This window comes from Papaver somniferum, chromosome 8, assembly GCF_003573695.1.
Source record: "Papaver somniferum cultivar HN1 chromosome 8, ASM357369v1, whole genome shotgun sequence".
NCBI lineage: Eukaryota > Viridiplantae > Streptophyta > Magnoliopsida > Ranunculales > Papaveraceae > Papaver > Papaver somniferum.
Genome location: NC_039365.1, coordinates 133,263,535 through 133,286,297, shown reverse-complemented (window position 1 = coordinate 133,286,297; position 22,763 = coordinate 133,263,535). Strand labels below are relative to the sequence as shown.

General features: G+C 38.0%; 1 protein-coding gene across 1 annotated transcript; it reads left to right on the top strand.

Moving 5' to 3' along the window:
* Positions 1-15,428: 15,428 nt before the first annotated feature.
* On the top strand, positions 15,429-19,058 carry LOC113303105 (ATP-dependent Clp protease proteolytic subunit 3, chloroplastic-like). The gene is made up of 5 exons (XM_026552103.1): positions 15,429-15,835; positions 16,082-16,196; positions 17,562-17,737; positions 18,267-18,362; positions 18,498-19,058. The coding sequence occupies exons 1-5, from the start codon at positions 15,521-15,523 to the stop codon at positions 18,750-18,752; spliced, it is 957 nt and encodes a 318-aa protein (XP_026407888.1). The 5' UTR covers positions 15,429-15,520; the 3' UTR covers positions 18,753-19,058.
* The last annotated feature ends 3,705 nt before the right edge of the window (positions 19,059-22,763 follow it).

The following is a 22,763-nucleotide window of genomic DNA, read 5'->3' as shown; positions in this document are numbered from 1 at the left end:
ATATCGTTTTATTTTCTTTGCTCTTGTAACTAAGTCTTCAACTTTGATTTGTTGAATTATTCTTTTCTATTGTTGCTTCTAAACCTTAAACGTCTTCAACTTTCTTCATATATTTTGATGTCGCTCCGTTTGATGATGATAAATTTCTACTGAGAGACTCGTAATCCAGTAACTAAGACTACATTGTGAGGTTGCTTTGTCTTTCTGGCATTTCCTTCTGACCTACTTTCCTTTCCATCATGGATGGTTAGGTCCATCACGGTTACCTTCTAAAAGGAACAAGTTCTCTCCTGAATTTCAAAGATCTCAATGTCTCAATAGATTGTTATCCCTAGCATTCCAATTTCTATCTTTTCGGTGAGAAACAGTATATAAACTTAGTTAAGCGAATACTGTATGACGCTAGAAGTAAGCAACTAACAAAAAGTTCTTCCCCGCCCCCAAACTTAAATCTAACATTGTCCTCAATGTTTCTAATGAAAGAGCAATACCAAAAATAAAATAACACGATGAAAAGTTGGAAAGATAGTACCTGGGTGAAGAGAGAGAAAAACAAAAACTAATATACAACATACAACTGCCTCGATGGTCAATCAAGGGTAAACAGGGTCCTCCAGAGGGACCTCCTCGACATCACCTGTATGAAAGGGCTCTAAAAAGGATTTCAATCTCTGACCGTTAACCTTCGAAGAACTACTACCATCCGGTGTCTCGATTTCAACAGCTCCATGAGGAAAGACAGTGCGAACAATAAAAGGACCCGTCCACCGAGAACGTAACTTCCCAGGAAAAAGATGCAAGCGGGTATCATACATAAGAACTTCTTGACCTGGAGAAAATGACTTCCTTAAAATATTTCTATCATGCACAAGTTTTATTTTGTTCTTATACTCCTTAGCACTATCGTAAGCATTTATACGAATCTCGTCCAACTCATTGAGCTGGAGTCTCTTATGGGCTCCTGCCTTGTCAAGTGAAAAATTTAGCTGCTTAATATCCCAATAAGCTCTATGTTCTAACTCAACAGGTAAATGACATGCCTTACCATACGCAAGCCGATAAGGAGACATTCCAATGGGGGTTTTAGACGCAGTACGATAAGCTCATAAGGCATCAGTAAGCCTAGACGACCAGTCTTTCCGATTAGGATTAACTGTTTTCTCTAATATACTTTTTATCTCCCTATTGGAAACCTATACCTAACCACTAGTTTGCAGATGATACATGGTAGCTACCTTATGTATAATACCATATTTCTTCATCAGAAGCCTAAAAGGTCTATTACAAAAGTGCGACCCTCCATCACTAATTATAGCTCGTGGTGTACCAAAACGTGTAAGTATATTATTTTTCAATAACTCAATCACAACCCTATGGTCATTGGTTTTACACGCAACCGCCTCAATCCACTTAGAGACATAGTCTACAGCGACAAAGATGTAAAGGTGACCAAAAGAATTAGGAAACAGACCCATAAAGTCAATACCCCACACATCAAAGACCTCAACAATTAAAATCGGGTTGAAGGGTATCATGTTCCTACGGGAAATGGTTCCTAATGTCTGACAACGCTCACAAGTAACACAGTAACTATGGGAGTCTTTAAACAACGAAAGCCAATAGAATCCACACTGCAATATCTTAGTAGCAGTCTTCTTAGCACTAAAGTGACCCCCACAAGCATGATCATGACAAAAGGAAATAATACTGGAATGGTCACTCTCAAGTATATATCTCCTAATAATCTGGTCTGGACAATACTTAAACAAATAAGGATCATCCCAAAAGAAGTGCTTAACCTCGGCTAAAAACCTAGAACGATCTTGTTTACCTCAATGTTGGGGCATTCGACCAGTAACAAGATAATTCACTATATTCGCATACCAAGGTGCTTGGGTAACAAAGAACAGTTGTTCATCAGGAAAAATATCCCTAACAGAAGGAGAATCATTAAGGGTATCCACAACAAGCCTAGACAAGTGGTCTGCCACTACATTTTCTGAACCTTTTTTATCTCTAATGTCTAAGGAAAATTCATGCAACAATAGGATCCATCTAATCAATCTAGGTTTAGTATCCTTCTTGGAAAGAAGATACTTCAAAGCAGCATGATCAGTAAAGATTATGATCTTAGAAACCTAAGAGGTATGATCTAAACTTGTCTAAGGAAAACACAATGGCTAATAGTTCCTTCTCCGTAGTGGTACAGTTCAACTAGGCATCATTCATAGTTTTGCTAGCACAGTAAATCATATGAAGTAACTTATTTTCTCGCTGACCTAGCACAACACCAATAACATAATCTGAAGCATCACACATGATCTCAAAGGGTAGGTTCCAGTTGGGTGCCTGGACTATGGGGGCGGTAGTGAGTAAAGTCTTAAGCTTCTCAAAAGCCTCTAAACAAGCATCATCAAAGACAAACTTAACGTCATTTGCAAGCAAATTTCAAAGAGGTCTAAAAATCAAGCTAGAATCCTTAACGAATCGACGATAAAAACCTGCATGCCCTAAGAATGACCTAATATCTCTTACGGTTTTTGGGACATGTAAAGTTTTAATAAGGTCAACTTTGGATCTATATACCTCTATACCCTTCGAAGATACGATATGCCCTAGAACAATTCCTGAACGAACCATGAAGTGACATTTCTCCCAATTAAGCACTAAATTCTTTTCCTTACACCTAGTCAAAACTAATGACAAATGATGCAAGCACTCATCGAAAGACGAACCAAACACTGAATTATCATCCATAAAGACCTTTAAGAACCGTTCTACCATGTCAGAAAATATGCTCATCATACAACGTTGAAAAGTCGCAGGGGCATTACATAGACCGAAAGGCACGTGTCTATACGCAAAGGTGCCAAAGGGACAGGTAAAAGTGGTTTTCTCATGGTCTTCTGGGGCAATAACGATCTGATTATAGCCAGAGTAGCCATATAAAAAGCAATAATGACTACGTCCAGCTAATCTCTCTAGCATTTGGTCGATGAAGGGAAGGGGAAAGTGGTCCTTCCTAGTGACCTTGTTTAATTTCTTATAGCCAATACAGACACGCAAACCCGTGGTCACCCGGGTTGGGATTAACTCATTGTTATCATTCTGGACTACAGTAATACCGGATTTCTTGGGAACAACCTGAACGGGGCTGACCCACTTACTGTCTGAAATGGGGTAGATAATGCCTGCATCTAACAGCTTAAGAACCTCGGTTCGAACTACTTCTTTCATATTAGGGTTCAGTCGACGTTGCATCTCCCTAGAAGGTTTGGTGTCACTCTCTAAATAGATATGATGCATGCAATCAGTAGGACTTATACCCTTAATGTCTGCTATGGTCCACCCTAAAGCTTCCTTGTTATTCTGAAGGACGGTTACTAGCCTACTTTCCTGATCACTATCCAAGTCGGATGCTATAGTCACAGGTAAAGTTTCATACGGGCCTAAAAACACATACTTCAGGGTATTTGGTAATGGTTTAAGGTCCAACTTATGAGACTTTTCTAACGAAGGAACTATGTAGACTTAGAAACGGGTACAGGTTCGAACTTAGGTTTCCAGCCATTACCAGTGTCTATCAAAGGGGTTGAATCTAACAAAGCATTCACCTCATTAATCACATCATCATCATCAAAATCAATCCCAAAGTGAGCTAGGCATTTCTCTAATGGATCTTCTATAAAAGTGTTTGGTAATGACTCCTCGACTAATGTTCCCATCATGTTTACCTCTTCTATGCTCGAGTCATATAGTTCAGAGGGTAGCTTACTAATATTAAAAATACTCAGCTCAGTAGTCATATTACCAAAAGACAATTTCATAATACCGTTTTGACAGTTGATGATCGCATTGGATGTAGCTAAAAACGGGCGACCTAAAATCACTGGTATTTGGTTCTCTGGGTCAGGTACACGTTGGGTATCTAGGATAAATAAACTTGTCAGCCTCAGTAAGAACGTCCTCGATAACACCACGAGGAATTTTAATGGACCTATCAGCTAACTGAAGTGTCACCTGGGTAGGTTTCATCTCACCAAGTCCTAGCTTAAGGTACACATGGTATGGGAGTAAGTTCACACTGTCTCCTAAGTCAAGTAACGCTTTCTCAACACGGAAATTTCCTATTGTGCAAGAAATGGTAGGGGACCCTGGGTCTTTGTACTTAGGCGTAGTGGTATTCTGAATAATAGAACTTACGTGACTAGCTAGAAAGGTTTTCTTCTGGACACTAAGTTTTCGCTTTCGCGTACACATATCCTTAAGAAACTTGGCATAAGGTGAAATATGCTTAATCGCATCTAACAATGAGAGGTTGATAGTAACCTGCTTAAAAACCTCCAATATATCATTAAAGTTGGACTCCCTATTAGCTGGAACTAGCAGCTGGGGGAACGGGGCTCTGGGGAAAAAGTCGGGCTCAACAGGACCCTCATTGGTCTCTTTAGAGACTCTATAAGTCTCCTCATTTTCTGGATCAGAAGGGTGAACTACATCATGTTCACTGTCAGGCATGGCAACCTTATTGTTAACTTTCTTTCCACTCCTAAGGGTTGTAACAGAATTCACATGATTGTACGATTTCTCTCCTTTGGGATTAGGATCAGTATGACTAGGGAACCTTCCATCTTCTCTCTCACTAAGAAACTTAGCTATTTGGACGACTTGAAGTTCTAATTTAGCAAGAGACTGGGAATCATTCTTAAAATTCTGCTTAGTTTCCTCTTGAAAATTAACCCGGCTCTTTACTAACATTTCCTGGCTTTGTGAAAGTATATCCTGGCTCTTTTTTAGTATACTAAGAGATTCCTCTAAGTTAGTCATTCTATTCTCAGAAGGGTTCTGGAACTGGGCTTGACCTGAAGAATTTTTATTATAAGCAAAACCTGGGGGATGCTGAGAATTACTAGGTTGACCTTGATTCTGGCCTTTAGACCAAGAGAAATTAGGATGGTTTCTCCAACCATGGTTGTAGGTCTCTGAGTATGGGTCAAACTTCTGACGGTTTTCAAACCTAGCGTTGTTATAGACAACACGGGTTTGTTCTTCACTAACCTGACCTTCCAAAAACGAGTTATTGGGTTCTACTCCACAACTAGAGACTTGAGAGGCTCTAATCCTATCACCAGGTTCAACAAGAGATCTATGTTTAGACTGATTCAAATGCAAAGATTCTAACCTTCTAGACAAAGCAACAAACTTAGCATCTGACCCAAAGCTTGTATCTACCACATTGGTGCTACTTCTATTGACCAAGAGTCTTTTAGGGGGTTCAACACAAGACTCTCACTATTGGGATTTTTCAGCGACAGGTCCTAAGAAGTTAAAAGCATCATCATCATTTTTACTAATGAACTCACCAACGCACATAGACTCAACCATGGCTTTGGTCGAATAGTCTAAACCATCATAAATAATCTCTACAAGTTTCATATTATCAAATCCATGGTGAGGACACTGGGATAGGATATCATTGAATCTCTCTAAAAACCTATAAAGAGACTCTCCCTCTTGTTGCACACTAGTACTAATTTTCTTCCTAACAACTGCAGGTTTATGCTTAGGGTAGAATTTCATATAGAAAGCAGTAATAAGTTCCTGCCATGTTTCAATGGATTCAGATGGTAGGTTGTTCAGCCAGGTCTTGGCTTTATCTCTCAAGGAAAAGGGAAACATCTTAAGTTTCAAGACTTCATCAGTAAGGTCTTTTATTCTAATTGTCCCAAAAATTTCCTCAAAGTCCCTAATATGAAAATAAGGGTCGCATCATCTTTCCTAAGAATATAGGGATCATCTGAATAATACTAGGTTTTATCTCGAAATTAGCCGTAGTGGCTGGCAATTTAATGCACGAGGGTCGGGTGGACCTAGTTGGGAACACGTAATCTTTCAAATTTGCTATCGCTGGCACAACAGAAGTACTAGGGGTACTTTCCTCACGAAGAGACAGATTCTCAAAACTGAAGTTTCCAAAAACAGGGCTCTCAAAAGAAGAGTCTTTGAGCTCCCTGCTTCCACATGAAGAATTACTAGGTTGTTCGCTAATCAATCGACCTAGATTGTCTCTTTTCCAAGCCCCTTCTCTAATGACCTCGGGCATACACTATAAAAAACAAATAAAATAAATACAAAAATCCTAAAGGAAGGGAGGTTCTAAGCAAACACAAAGCAGGCTGACTGCACCAAAACAAACCTAAAGATTTCTAGCAAACAAAAAGCATGATGGCTCCACTTAGATTGTTTCTAGACCAGCTTCTATTCTTTCGAAAAGGAACTCGTTAAAATCTGAGCAAACCTCTCTGGAATCAATCCGAGTTAAAGTAAGTTGAATAGAGACGAGGGAAGCTGCATGGAGCTTTGATACCCAAGGCCTCACCGGCGTTACAAGGCGGCGTATTCAACTCACAAAAACCATCATGAACTTCAAAGTATGCTCAAAAGAGTAACCAATATTTTTCGAACGATTTTCATATCACGCTCGTTACCCTGTAGGTCTCGTTCTAGTCAAAATTTTAGGCTTAGGTTCGCGTTTGGTTTCGTTTTCCTAAGGCGGGCAAGAAGAGAACGGTGATGAAATCCGAACCCTTATCTTGTATGGCCAGTCCTTGCCCTTTACTAGGAAATTAAATCAGCCGTTTTCAATTCCTCGGCATATATGCAAACGAAGGAATACAGTAACCCCGCTGACAGGGGATTAGCGGGTGTTTAGATAAACTTACCTCTCCTTCCAGACGGGGGATGAACCGCTGAAGTCGACTCGGGCCACGACTCATATGTCATGTACGAACCTGAGGGGCCGAGGCGATATGGTAATCGCCTTCCTTCTCTGCAAACAATTTATATTTAAAACTACCCTTCCGTAGGGTTAAAAAAAAAGTCCCAAAATCCACAGTCCACAGTCCAAAAATAAAGTGCAAAACAAAAAGACAATCTAATAAAAAAAATTCTAAAAAATAAAATAAAATGTCTCTCTCTCTCTCTTTTTTATTAAATTAATTTTTCTTCTTCTTTTCTTTCGCTCCTTTCGCTTTGCTTTTACTCCAATTCTTTAAGTATTCACCAAAAGCTTTGGCAAATTTTTCTTTCGCTCCAAATTCCAAAATCTGTAAGGAAAGGACAAAACCCCAAAAACGTAAAGAAGAACAAATAAAATAAAACAAATAAAAAAAACTAAGGAAAGGAAAATAGTAACACTGCCGAAAATAGATACGTGGAAAACTTCTTTTTTTTTTTCCAAATTAAAACCGACTACCTACCCTGTTTTGATGCAGAAGGGTAATACCAAATCATATCCAGTCAAACACTCGTAAAAATCTTGTCCAAAAATCATTCAGGGAAGTACGCAGGCGATGATACAACTTCCCCGCCAAAAAAGAAAATCAAACCATGAAGGAGTTCCCCTTATCCGGTCCTGGGGTGCTGATAGCTGGTAGGGTGGAAAAAAGAAAATAAGGTGCCCCCTAGCAAAAGTCGGGTTCTTTATAGCAAATGTCCTCAGGGGGTGCTCCGAGCAACTTTTCGAGCCTAATTTTCCAACAATATTTATTTCCAAAAAATACCTACAAACACACAAAACACCATAATAAGTACGAAATCAAGTACTAACAATACGGAACATTGAGGACAAATTAGACACATAAATGCGTCTATCAGTTTCTTCAGCAGCCTCATTATCACTAACACCAGCAGAAAACGAATTATCGATTATCAACAGAGATAAATGATCACAAGATAAAAAAAGACTTTTGATCACGAAATCAGAGATTCATCACAAGATCAATTAAGCAATCACAAAATCAAAAAACTCATTTTTAGAATAAGCATCATGGCATGCAATCGTGGTGATAATCATGGAAAAAAAAACTCAAAATCGTTATGATAGAGTTCATCAAGATAAAGGGAGCAACGATTCTAATATTCACAGAAATTGTATAGAGACTTGATAAACTAAATCAAGTATAGAGAAGAAGCAGTATTCGCTTACTATGAGAAGGAGTTGTGATCAAGTAATCGTCCAATCAATCTTCCAAAGAATCAGCGACAAAAATGAACAGTTGATGAAGATAACAATTGAAGAAAATTCTGCTGAAAGAGACAAAGAGAGAAAGCGACTGGAAAAGAAAAAGGAGTTTGTTATAGGGGATATGACCCATGGATGTGCGGTCCATTAGAATATTAGGGATTTCCCCTTTTCCTGTATAAATAAAATGCTATACCTATGTAATTGGTTTCTCTCTCTGGTTAATGAAAAGTCTTTCTCTCTTCCCTTTATCACCCCAAAACGTTATCAGCAAGAGCCCTAACCCTGCTGCAAAGATTTCTTTTTTGGTTCCCTCTGATCATCTAATCGGTGAATACTATGTAGGAAAAGAACTGTCATTTCAAATCATCGGTTGGTTTGCGTAAAAGGAATATCGTCTCCAGAGAGATTGAGTGCCTAGTTGATAGTGGCACCACACACACTATTTTGAGAAATAGGCAATTATTCGTTGACTTAATTCCTTGTAAATATTCTGTGACTACGATGATTGGATCATCACAAGTGATCATTGGGCGAGGTAATGCTAAATTCTTATTTCCAAAAGGCACAATGATTAAAGTCACAGAAGCTCCATATGCACCAAGAGATAATTGTACCTTGTTGAGCTTCAAAGATATCCGTGCAAATGGTTATCATTTGGAAACTCACTGTGAAACTAGAATTGAATATATAAATATTATCTCTAATACATGTGGAAGAAAACGCATTTTGGAGAAGTTAATGAGTCACTCTAGTGGTTTGTACACTACTACTATTCGGATTATCGAATCACATGTTGTTACCAACGATGAACTGTTGAACAGTGACTTATACAAGCTTTGGCACGACTGTTTAGGGAACCCAGGTCGTGATATGATAATCCGTGTTTTAAATAACTCACACAGACATCCTTTCTTTCGAGTGGAAAGTAAAATGGGACAAAAGACAGTTACAATACAAAGTAACAACGTCTGCCAGCCACTGCCATGTAAAGTAACTGATGTGCAACCTCTCTTTCATTCTACTTCATGGACTTTGTCAAAAACACACCACTCATTTTGCAAAGCTTGTTCTTTAGCAAATACATGAGCGAGACCATCCTATGCTAAAGATACAAAACAAAACATTCCATTTTTACAAAGAATACAAGGTGATATTTGTGGACCTATACATCCAGAGTGCGGACCATTTAGGTATTTTATGGTTCTGGTATATGCTTCGACCCGTTGGTCACATGTTGCATTATTGTCCACAAGAAATGTTGCCTTTTCAAAGCTCCTATCACAAGTTATACGTTTGAGGGCTCACCACCCCGATTATCCAATCAAGTCTATCAGACTTGATAACGCTAGAGAATTCACATCTAAAGGATTTGAGGGTTTCTGTATGTCAAACGGAATTGACGTAGAGCACCCAGTATCTCACGTACACACTCAAAATGGTCTCGCAGAAGCTACCATCACAATGTTATAGATGATAGATAGGGCATTGGTTATGCGTTCCAACCTGCCTATTACTGCCCGGGGTACGCCATATTGCCTGCAACATTACTTATTCGCTTTAGACCCACTATTAGCCAACCATTTTTTGCGTACCAGTTGGTAACTGGATATGAGCCTGATATTTCACATTTATGCATTTTTTGATTGTATTGTATACGTTCCTATTTCGCTCCCACAACGTGCTAAGATGGGTGCCCAAAGACGATTAAGTATTTATGTTGGATATGAATCCCCAACAATTATCCGCTATTTGGAACCTTTGACAGGCGATCTCTTTACCGCTAGATTTGCGGACTATCACTTTGATGAGACAACATTACCGTAGTTAGGAGGAGGTATGGAAAAGGATATCCTAAGGGAACAATAGGAATTGTCGTGGTTTGTTCCCACTTTGTCTCATCTTGATCCCCGCACCTCACAATGTGAAGTGTAAAGAATTATTAATCTGCAGAATGTGGAAAATTCAATGCCTGATGCATTCACTGATATCGCTAAAGTGACGAGATCACACAGATCAGTTGCAAACGTGCCTGCAAGGTTAGAAATCCCTAATACGGGAAAAGGCATCCTCTATAGAGGAGTCAAACCTACACTTGGTGGAAGTGCAGCTGAGGCCGTGGCCCCCAAAAGAAAAGGGGAAGACCACCCGGTTCGAAAGATACTCACCCAAGGAAGAAAGGAGTGAGTAAGGCACAACCCGATCCATTTATCATCAATACAGATAATCCCTTTCACGAAATTGTCTCTGATTATAGTTATGTCCATGAATCAGTACTGGAGGACGCTCCGATGTTTGAAATTATTCTAGAGAAAAAAGAAATCTCTATGGATTATGAGAGTGCATACGTGTTGATGGAAAGATCCTCCACATAGATTGATGATGCATTTGCATACACTGTTGCTCAAGAGATCATTGAGTACGATGACATCGAACCACGCTCTATTGTAGAATTTCAAAGAAGATCAGACTGTCCTAAATGGGAAGTTGCAATCCAGAAAGAATTAAATTCACTGGCAAAGAGACGGATATTTGGTGCGGTAGTGCTAACCCCACTAGGTGTAAAGCTCGTAGGACATAAATGAGTATTTGTCAGAACTCGTAATAAGAAGAATGAAGTCTTGAGGTATAAGGCTCTCCTTGTGGCGTAAGGTTTCTCACAATGCCCTGGAATTTATTATGAGGAAACATACTCTCCTGTAATGGACGTATAATGTTCCGCTACTTAATTCGCTTGGTAGTTTCAGAATGACTTGAAATGCAGCTTATGGAAGTGGTTACAACATATCTCTTTGGGGATCTAGATTCAGAGATATACATGAAAGTGCCTGATGGACTTCCATTGCCCGAATTAAGTAGGTCTAAACCACGGAATGCGTTTTCAATTAAGTTGAAACGCTCACTTTACAGATTAAAGCAATCCGGGCGGATGTGGTATACCCGTCTAAGTGATTATTTGATTGGGAAGGGATATACAAATAATGAGTTATGCCCTGTGTATTTATAAAGAAAACAAGTTCCAGATTTGCAATTATAGCTGTTTATGCTGATGATATGAACATAATAGGTACTCTTGATGAAATAAGAGAAAACTGCAAGCTATCTGAAATCTGAATTTGAGATGAAAGATCTTGAGAAAACTCGGTTTTGTCTAGGACTTGAACTAGAACACCGAGTCTGTGGAATATTAAACCACCAGTATGCATATGTCCATAAGATACTCAGGAAATTCAATACGGACAAGGTGCACCCTGCTAGCACTCCCATGATTTGTTGAAGTTTAAATGTACAAAAAGATCCATTTCGTCCCAAGGAAGATGACGAAGAGGTATTATGAGCTGAAATTTTGTACCTAAGTGCAATAGGCGCATTATTGTACTTAGCGCAATGTACTCGACCTGATATATTATTCTCAGTAAACTTGTTAGCTATATATAGCTCAGCGCCAACGCAACGTCATTGGAATGGTATAAAGAATGTATTCAGATACCTTAAAGGAACCATTGGCATGGGTCTATTTTATCCCTATGAGGACGAAAGGAAGATTACTAAAGCAACTCCCTACACTGAAACCCCAAATAATGTTTTGGATGGTTTTGCTGATGCTGGGTACCTCTATGACCCACATAAAGCTCGATTCCAAACTGGTTATGTATTCACCATAGGGAACACATCGATATCCTAGTGATCGACCAAGCAAACTCTTGTAGCTCCCTCCACGAACCACTCGGAGATCATTGCCCTACATGAAGCGGTTCATGAGTGTATATGGTTAAGGTCTATCATTACACATATTCGAGGGACTAGTGGTTTGAATTCTACCACTGAAGAGCCGACATGCATTTATGAAGATAATGCAGCTTGTATAGAATATATGAAGCAAGGATATACCAAGGGTGATAATACGAAACAAATTTCACCAAAGTTCTTATACAATCAACAACAACAGTGTCTCTTAAACATTCAAGTCAACAAAGTACCTTCTGATGAGAATGTGGCAGACTTATTTACTAAGTCACTTCCTAAGTCCTTATCTGAAAAGCACGTAAAGAGTATTGGACTAAGAAAATTGTCCGAACTCCCTTGATTGCAATCAGGGGGGATGGCGACATCAGGGGGAGTATCTAATGATATGATGTGGACATCAGGGGGAGTGTATGTTGAACTCTTTTTCCCTTCACCGAGTTTATTTTTTCCCAATGGGTTTTGTTACTCGGCAAGGTTTTTAATGAGACGACAACAACATCAGGGTTATGACTCCCCGGTTGAGACTATCTTTTTCCCACATGGTTTTTATATTTTAGTTGTTTCTAAAGAGAAGTGACCAGCTTTATCAACACGTTGTACTCTTTTCCCTTCGTCAAGGTTTTTCCCATTGGGTTTTCCTTGTCAAGGTTTTAATGATGCAGCACACTTGAAGTTCCACTTTTGAACCGCACAAGGGGGAGTGTTATAGGGTCCATGACCTATGGATGGGCGGTTCATTAGAATATTAGAGTTTTCACCTTTTCCTGTATAAATAGAATGCTATACATATGTAATTGGTTTATCTCTCTGGTTAATGAAAAGTCTTTCTCTCTTCCCTTTATCACTCCAAAAGAGTTATGATTATTCTTCCTTAAAAGCTTCATTTTATAGGCGACTGGGAAATCCAAAATTTTGGTTATCCTAATTTCCAAGGAGCACGGGTGGGGACCAGAAATCATGCGTACATAAATGGAGGTTTAGTGGGAGTATTTTCTTCCCATCCTACCCTCGGTTGAATACGAAATAAAATGCGCAAACTGTGAATACCATTTATTTGTCGTACACATGTTGTCATCTGGGCGAGCGTATGCAAGATAACCAAGTAGTCCCAGCAGTGTGTGGATACCAACGAAGTAGGAGATCCCTTCTCAATTTACTTTATCCTATCATGAGGAGGATACAATCAACGATGGTGATGAAGAACTAGGTCCTAGACTAGGGACGTGGTTGATGTCGGCAAGTCGGAGACAGATGAGTCAACTCAGCATTAAATGCAACGGGTATCTACCTAGGCACGCGGTCTTTAGGCACGTGGATTGGGCTTAGGTGGCATAATCTGGCTGGGGAAGAAAAGCGGCCAAGGAAGGTACAAGATGTATGGAGGAACATCAGATCTCGATGAACCTGGAAACATCGAAGATATCTCTGACGGGGAAGACGATATAAATACTGAGCTTCACCTCCAAGGAAGAGTCAGGAAATTAGTGAGATAGATCTAGAGATAACTTATACTTATTGAAAGAAAAAATTTAGAATACAAGCACTAGACATTAGTTTTATTCAATACTTATGAGAATATTGAATACCTTGTAATCTCTTCCATAAACTTAGTACAATCACCACTCATTACCCCATGTACATAGACTAAAGTCGAACCACATAATCTTTTGTGTCTCATGATTGCTTAGTTGCACTTACTTTATTATCTTATTTATCATTATTGCAATCCTTATCTTGAGCACCTTATATTCACTCGGCATTATCATCTCACTTGAGGTATCTTTACTACTTAGTATATGATCCTCCAAGTTGTTTATATTACATAGACTTATCGGAAAATTAGTAGTCGCACCTGGTTTGGTTTTGTTAAACCGTTAAACCAAACTAAACTGAGAACTTTGTTTTGATTCCACTAAACCCGACCCGGGTTAATGGCTAGTCCAGCTGGAAAACTTATTTACTCGCTAGTCCAAAAAAGGTTTGAAAATAGTAAAATTACTCTGCTAACCCTAACATATAATATTATGTAAAACCCTCTTTTATGCTCTCCATAAGCATCAGTGCATACCAATATATGTTATGTTATGTATTGATACTACGCATGCCTACTATGTGTCGTTTATGTAGAAAAAGTGGTGAAACTCTTAGCCACATCACTTGGCATTGCAGAGTAGCTAGGAGGATTTGGGCTTGGGTGGATGGAGTTTTCAAGATCGATCCAAAGGAAGACCTGGTGGACTCATATAAGGCTGCTAAGGGTCGTAGTAGAATGATCAAGGACCCGTGGTTAGTTGCAAATCTGGCAATTGTCACGGAGTTATGGAAGTTACGTAACAAGTCTTATTTTGAGAACATGGCTTTTCATTGGCTGGGATTTAAAGGGAGAGTTTATCAGGTTATTCGTGATAATTCTATTATAATGAAAGGCCACATGCATAATACTTTAGAGGAGTTACGCATTCTGAATTATTTCAAAGTGCGGCATAGATCATGCAAAACGTCTACCCCAATTGAGATTAGTTGGTCTCCTCCTGATCAAGATGAAATCATGATTTGTTGTGATGGTGCTTCTTTCGGAAACCCGGGCCAAGCTGGTGCAGGTGTGGTTTTCAGGAATGCAAGTTCGGAGGTGCTTGGTGTTCTTTGTGTTGGCCTTGGTTGGCAAACAAATTTCTATGCGGAGGTTTGTGCGATTATTTATGGTGCGATTATGGCTAAGAGATGGAATTTGCGGAGTATTTGCATACGTTCTGATTCGAAGAGTTGTATTCAAGCTTTTCAAAAGGAGGAGTTGCCTTGGCAGCTGGTGCAGAAGTGGAAAATTTTGAAGTCGTTCTACTCAAATGTTCGTTATATTCATAGCTATAGGGAGGCTAACTTTTCAGCTAACGCTTCGGCCAAGCAAGCCTGTTTGCTGGCTGAGGATATTTTTGAGTTTTTTGAGGGTAGGCCAGGCTTTATTCCTGCTGTGGAATGGCCTGGAAGGGTTTATTTTCGTTTCAATTAGGTCTTTCTGGTGAGTGGCCTAGCAGCTAGTCACTTTGAAGTCCTAGTCCCTGTACGTTTTTTCGCTTTTTTAATTTTATTTGATCGAGAGAAAAAAATGTATTGATACTACATATTAATATGTTATGTATTGATACTACATATGTAGTATCAATATTTTATGTATTGATATTGTTATGTACTGATATTACATACCAATATGTGTTATGTTATGTATTGATACTACATATCAAATACATATTAACATATGTATTGATGCTGTTAAGTATTGATACTACTAAGTATTAATACTAATATGATACTACATATGTTATGTATTGATACTAATTAGATCTGCAAGGGTGTTTTAGGCATTTAGAAAACACACTTTATAATCTCCACAAAGTTTTCGGACCAGGGAGTAAATAATCTGGTCCAAAAACATTTTTTTGGACTAGTGAGTAAATTAGTTTCACGGTTGGACTAGCCATTAACCGAGTCATGAAAAACCAAATTTACCTGTAATTCCTAGAACTTGAAAACCATTTGTTTAAGCGGATTAATTGATCACAACAAGTATTTGACTTTGGTTAATAGTTAACGACTAATTTGGTCCTGTATATAGCAAAATCAGTAACGCATGTAGCAACCTTTCTCTGGGATCCAAAACCATCCTTTGAAACCAACAAAACAAAACAAAGTAGATATTAGAAAAGAAGTACAGAGTAGAGATATATCAGAAAAGAGAGGAGAAGCCGAGAAAGGATGGAGGGAGCTCTAATAATTAGCACATCCGTATCATCTTCATCTTCCAGACCTTCGTACTGCTCTGTCAGTGGCGGAGGATTTAGACAGTTTCAGAAGCTCAATCAAGAAGCAGCAACTCTCCATATGAGAAAACCAATATCTATTAAAGCAGTCAAAAGCTCCTCCTTCGAAAGAGGAATTAGAAAAACAAGTACTCTGTCAAATGAGTGGGAGCTCTCGGATTTTGCGGTTCCTTCGATGCCTCCCAAGTTCGAAGAGTTGGACCCAACTAACATGCTCCTTCGACAGAGAATTATTTTTCTCGGCTCTCAGGTTCTCTCTCCCCTTTCTTTTTGGATATTTAAGGCATTTATTCTCTAAAGTTAGGTTAAATTTGGGGACTATTTGCTCCTACGAGATTATTTGCTCCTATCAGAGTATGAATTTAATTGGGATTTTTTATTTGGGATTTATGAACACTGCTGGTGTTTTAGGGTGATTTGTTCGATACCCTTGTGGTTAATTCTTTTTTTCCTTCCCTTTTCCAGATTTTAATTTTGAATATTGATTAATATACAGGTGGATGACATGACAGCAGATTTGATTATCAGTCAGCTTTTGTTTCTAGATGCAGAAGACCAGAAAAAAGACATCAAATTGTTCATAAATTCGCCTGGTGGCTCTGTAACTGCCGGTATGTTTCATTGTTACCTGCTGGGCATAAAAAGTGATGCGTGTGGATCGGTTTGTTTAGTTGGCCTGGTTTCTCTTAATATTTAGTCGCACATCAACATCCTTACACGTTACTCCATCCATTTAACTCACATAGTCCCATTAAACTTTAGCTTGACAGCTTCACTGAAAATTTTCTTTGTAAGTACATCTACTTCCATCCGTGTCACCTTGTCGTTTTCTGTCACCATCTGGTATTGCCTAATTGCACAGTTGTTCCTTCTCACTTGTGTGACCTATCAGACTGAAAACCATAGACTTCATGAAACTAATCTATGAATTTCCCCCATACTTGATCAATAATTTAGTTTTCTGGCGTATTTGTAGTTTACACATGACATCAACCCCCAAAGTTGTGCCTCACCTGTTGATTTCGTGAAGCTGTTAACTAGATTATGTTGGAGAGGTCCTTGATGGTGTTGTTACCCACACCTCCAAATTATGGCCAGTTTGCATTTTTCCAAAATTCTTCTTATTCAGCGCGGGAATGCAATTTAATGTGCTTCAAGCTGTTAATGTTTTATCATAGTTACTGATTGAGAGTGGATTTGTTGGATAATGGAAAAGGAAATTATGGAATCGCGAAGCCGATCTATAACAGTTGACTCTCATGGATGGCCTTATTGCACAGAAAAAATTCCGGTTACTATCCATACTAGTGAATGGCCTTAACAACCAGATCCGGCTCAATAGTACTTTTTAGTAGTAAGACTAATAAATAATAGTAAAGCATTTGCATATTTTTGGGCATCACTACTAATACTACTTTAAACCTCTGCGAACTGAACATCACCCTGTCCTCTTTTCAAAAAGTTCACAACCTTCATTTATTCTATAGATCAGTGAACTACCCTCGTAATTTAGAGGGTAGTTCACTGAGTTATACATCTGAAAATAGTGTTGCGTTAGTGGTTCTACTTCTACGACAATTAAGAACTGCATTTCTTGCACTGATACCAGGAGACATGCACGATTATCCGCATTCTTTTGATCATGTGATGCACAGATACGATAGTTACCTCAGTTTTTTGTTAGTTTTTCGCATCTCCATCACCATCAGACAAAGACATTAAAAGTGATGTTTTGTTCATTTTTGAGGCATTTCAGTGTCTCCACCGTCATGCTGTCATCTTGGGATTTGTCATATGGTCTGCCCAAAAGGATGTGGCGCTTCATCCATTGGCTTATTGGTTATTTTTGCTCAAGATTAGTTCCCCTCTGGTTGCATCTTAGGAACTGCATCTTTATGGAACACTATAGTACTATTTAGAACTTGATTCTGCTGTTGGTGGTGTTTTTTGACTGCTAATTTGCTAACTGCATGCAGGTATGGGGATATATGATGCAATGAAGTTGTGTAAAGCAGATGTGTCAACCATATGCTTCGGTCTTGCAGCATCTATGGGTGCGTTTCTACTTGCTTCTGGTACAAAAGGGAAGAGATTTTGCATGCCAAATGCAAGAGTGATGATTCATCAACCCCTTGGCACTTCAGGGGGAAAAGTGAGTTCTTGTTTTCAGTTTTCGATTTTGTATTATTTTTCCCAAACATTTTTTTTTCTCTTTACCTCTTAAGAGACGTCAAATATGTGATGCCTCGGGTGCAAATTTTTATGGTCCTTGGTAGAAGCATTGTAGATAAGGCAGAAAGAGGAGGAAGCATAACTAGCCATCTTACCCATTTGGGCACTGTGGAGGAGGCATATTTCCTCCATCTGTAGCTTTACTTCGTACTAATAACAATTGTTGCAATGATAACGGTCGTTCGCGGTTCTGATTTTGGTTGATAACATCTGCTATTAGGATTTTTCTAGGGTTCCCAACATTTTGTTGTTGCGTGTTCTCCCCTTACTTTATAGTAATGGCCCGTACATTGCTGTACCATCCGTCTCAGAACCTTAATACTTATATCAACTTGTTTGGGCTAGTAGTATGTTTACAGTTGGAAGGTTATAAAACGAATATTCAGCGGGTTCCTCAAGGTGGACAAGGGAGGTGGTTAATTCTTTAAATTTCTTTTCATTTATTTCAGGCAACAGAAATGGGGATCCGGATAAGAGAAATGATGTATCACAAAATAAAGCTGAACAAGATTTTATCAAGGATAACAGGGAAGCCTGAGGAACAGGTCAAATCATGTCTCGTGATAATTTCTAATTATTGCTGTTCAGCTAACTTAGAAAAAAGATACAACCATGCGAAAAGTTTCTAGTGTAAATATCCTTTGTGTTTGTGTTATTAAATGTGTACCCCTTCCTTGCAGATCGAAGTGGACACAGACCGTGATAATTTTTTGAATCCATGGGAGGCAATGCAATATGGACTGGTGGATGGAGTTATTGATGATGGCAAGCCAGGGTTGGTTGCTCCCATTGCGGAGGCAAGGCCTCCTCCAAAAACTCGTGTTTGGGATCAATGGAAAATAGAAGGGAGTAAGAAGGCCAAAAAGAATTTGCCGTCGGAGGAAAAGATTTTGTTGAAGAAGAATGGGCAAGATGGTGTGGTAGTAGAGCAGTAGAAGAGAAGAAGAGTAGAAATAGCAGGAACAGACTCACCAATATGACTTGGACAAAGAAAGCAATATATATCCCCAGTGTTTAAGAACCTAAGAAATGGCTGGCATCTACGTGGGAAAAAACTTGGAGAAAACTACATTGTCTTATGTTGGAACAGTTGGATCACACTTCTATGATTGAATTTCGCATGAAAACTGTAATGACAAGACAAACAATTTCTGGATATTAACTTGTAAACGAATGCATAGGCGAGTTAGTTGGTCCGTACTTTTTCTTCTGGACCTAAATAAGAAATCCAAACCAAATAATAAGCTGCGTTTCATGTTGTTGAATCTTCAACTATAACGTGACCAAGCTTGGCTTCACAAACAAGATCCCTAAGTTCTCCTAGATAAGAAATCCATGATTGCTTTGATTGTTTTTTATCCATGATTGCTAAAAACAACTTAATCATCTAAACACAGTAATCTTCATTTTTACCCGTGTACACCAATATTCATTTTCCCTTTTCTCCATCAACTTAATCAATACAGTCGTCTTGATTTTGAGTACATTCTCGTTTAGTTATTTAGAGGGAGGGTTAATTAGCAAATAGAATAAATGCATTGATATAAAAACTAAGGGCAATTTTTATGGCAGTCAAAAGATTTTTTGTTGAGTCACGTGGATGAACAAACACGTTTTTGTACTATGGTAAATCAGAGCAAAATCAACAAATCTGGTATTTTTAGGGTTCCACTATGATTTTTTTTTAATATAAAATCTTTGGTAGGGTAGAGTTAAAGTTTAAAATATTGGATTTAGGTGAGATAAAATAGGATAAAGTGAGATTAAGATTAGTAAAATAATATTTGGGAAACATAATTTGAAGTGAGCGGTTTTGGTAGAAACGCACGCGGATGTTCTTGGTGCGCACGGATTTTGTAGGCGGGCTCTCCTGTAAACGCCCGGTTGATCTACTGACTCGCTCTCTGTTAAACGCGCGAATTTATTGGTTTGTTCATCCGTTTTTCATGTTTGTTGAGTCCATAGTGGGATCAAAATGAACAAATCTTTGATTTGTTGAGTCCATAAGAACTGCTCTAACAAGATAAAAAAAAATAATAAAAATGTTTTTATTTTCAAATTTTTCTCTCGAAGTGTGCATATAACTAAGATATCATATCCAATGGTTATAAAGTGAGCCCTTAATAGCCAGGTACTTTAGGTGATTAGATTTGTTCACCCAACCAATGTCCATGTGTGAGGGTTGCATAGGAATAAAATGTCCTAAATGTGGATACATGGACATAATATGTAACAAGTCAAAAATACCCTTCCTTTACAGCTAAACCTAAGTCTAATATCTACATAAATAACAAAAAGAAAAATCATCTATTATTCTTTTTCTTCTCTTATCGGCCACAATTCACCACCAAATGATGAAAAGAATGAACTCCAAGAAAAAAAAGAGAGTGAATTTCTAGTCGTAAACAACAAATACGGCGGGGGTATTGATGAATACCCAGGTGTAATAACTTACGGTTGGGAACGGATGACTTCCTAAACTTACAATTGAAGCAACAATTATATACTCAATCTTAAATTAAGTATAAGATATACTCAAGTACAAACCGATTACGGCAAGGAATTAATTTCTAATCATAGATGAACTACTTACAACAAGGAATTTATCATCTCTCAGCCATAATTTGTTGTTTACGGCAAGGAAATGATGAATACAAAATTCTATTTACTCGGTTTCTAGCATAGAATATGTATTACCGCTGCGGGGGTGGGGATTGTTAAATCAAATTATTAGTCAGTTTAGCTAATTTATTAAGACAAATTAATTAAGGAAATTTTAGCTATTATAAAAAATAGTTGGTTAAAGGGTTGTTGAGTTTACTACTTCATGGCATTATTTTGTCATCTTGTCATCCCTCGCAACCTCCTCTATAAAGCCCAATAGTAGGCTTTGATCGGACCATACACTCACGGGAGCGCATTCGGGTCGTGCATGTAATTATAACATCTCCTACAGGCACGTGGTGTATGATGCACCGATAAATTTTTCTAACTAAAATTGCTGAAGATCTATGAATATTGCTTGAGTCATATTTCGAGAGTTTAACCAAAACAAACTTGAACTTAAAATTTCCTCTTTCCAATATAAAATCTACTAAAATCATACGACATAGTCTCATAAGATGGAATGATAAATGTCGTGAGAAAATAAGATAAGTCAGTCTTCATATACCTCTTTGTTGATGAAGTTATCGCAATATATTCGTTTGTTCTTCAGTCTTTAACGTTTGAGGGTTCTTCAGTGATGTCTGATACTCAACTACCATACTCAATCTTAGTCCGAGACTTGACTTACTAGAGTATAAATCAAATTATTAATCAGTTTAGCTAATTTATTAACACAAGTTAATTAAGGACATTTTAGCTATTATAAAAAATAGTAGGTTAAGGGGTTGTTGAGTTTACTGCTTCATGGGATTATTTTGTCATCTTGTCATCCCTCACAACCTCCTCTCTAAAGCCCAATAATACGCTTTGATCGGACCGTACACACACGAGAGCGCATTCGGGTCGTGCCTATAATTATAACATCTCCTACATGCACGCAGTGTATCATGCACCGATAAATGTTTCTAACTAAAATTGCTAAAGATCTATGAATACTGCTTGAATCGTATTTCGAGAGTTTATCCAAGACAAACTTGAACTTAAAATTTCCTCTTTCCAATATAAAATCTACTAAAATCATACGACATAGTCTCATAAGATATAATGATAAATGTCGTGAGTAAATAAGATAGGTCAGTCTTCATATACCTCTTTGTTGATGAAGTTATCGCAAATATATTCGTTTGTTCTTCAGTCTTTAACGTTCGAGGGTTATTCAGTGATACCTGATACTCAACTACCATACTCAATCTTAGTCCGAGACTTGACTTAGTAGAGTATAAATTAAGATATAATTTTGTACATCTAACATTGACAACAAGCTTGAGATAGCAAAACTTGTGAATTCGACCGAACTATGCTCTAATAACACTAATTACTTATGGTGGGAATTGTTATACATTCTTTTTTACAAGCTGAGGGTTTCGAAGCTTGAATCTATGTTAGCACAGTTACACACTTCCAACTGTTGTTGTTGCCGGTGTAGAAAAGTTTAAAGACTTTGACAACGTTGATATTGAGAATACAAACCAAAATTATGATGGTATTAGCGCTTCCGTTGACGCTATAAACCAATGTCTTCAATATGATGCGATTATATATGAAACTTCAAAAGAAGCTTGCGATATCTTGGAGACTTTGTTCGAAATAAATACAGCAGGGAAGAAGCAAGGTTTCAAAACCTATCTTCTGACTGGAAAAACCTTTGTATGTTTGATGATGATACCTCTGATGAACTTCACAAAAAAATCTCTCAGATAGTTAATCCCTCATATTCGTTAGAAAAAACTATTCCAGAAAAGGATATTGTTTGTAAATCCTTACTCTTGATTTACATATCTGAAGATGATAATCAGGAGTGTAAGACGGATATGTTACCTATACTGCTAATTTTTTTGATAAACACTCTGATTCTGACTCCGATGAAGAAATGCACCATGAAGGTCTGGTTTCTAATAAACTTCTCAAGGAATGTCATCTGAAACTTTCGAATACTAGAACGTCCTTCTTCTATAAGGAGGCTCAATATGATAAACTTCGTTATGCAAATATTGAATTGCAAAAGCAACTTGATTCTGTTGGTGCAAGCAACTATCTTATACAAATTCAGGGTTTTAAAGAGCGAATCTTTGATGGTCGTGATGGAAAAAAGATACTTCAAATAAAACTAGATAATCTAGATAACATTGAGATGAACTTGTTGTTTGATTCAAACAAAAAGATCACAAATCATCTAAGAATGGTGTAGTCAATACTCTTGAAAATATTAAAGGGGAAATTATCATTTTTCCCTTTTTTAGATGGTCCCAAGACTGTTTGGTCTAGCGGGAAAAGGCGTT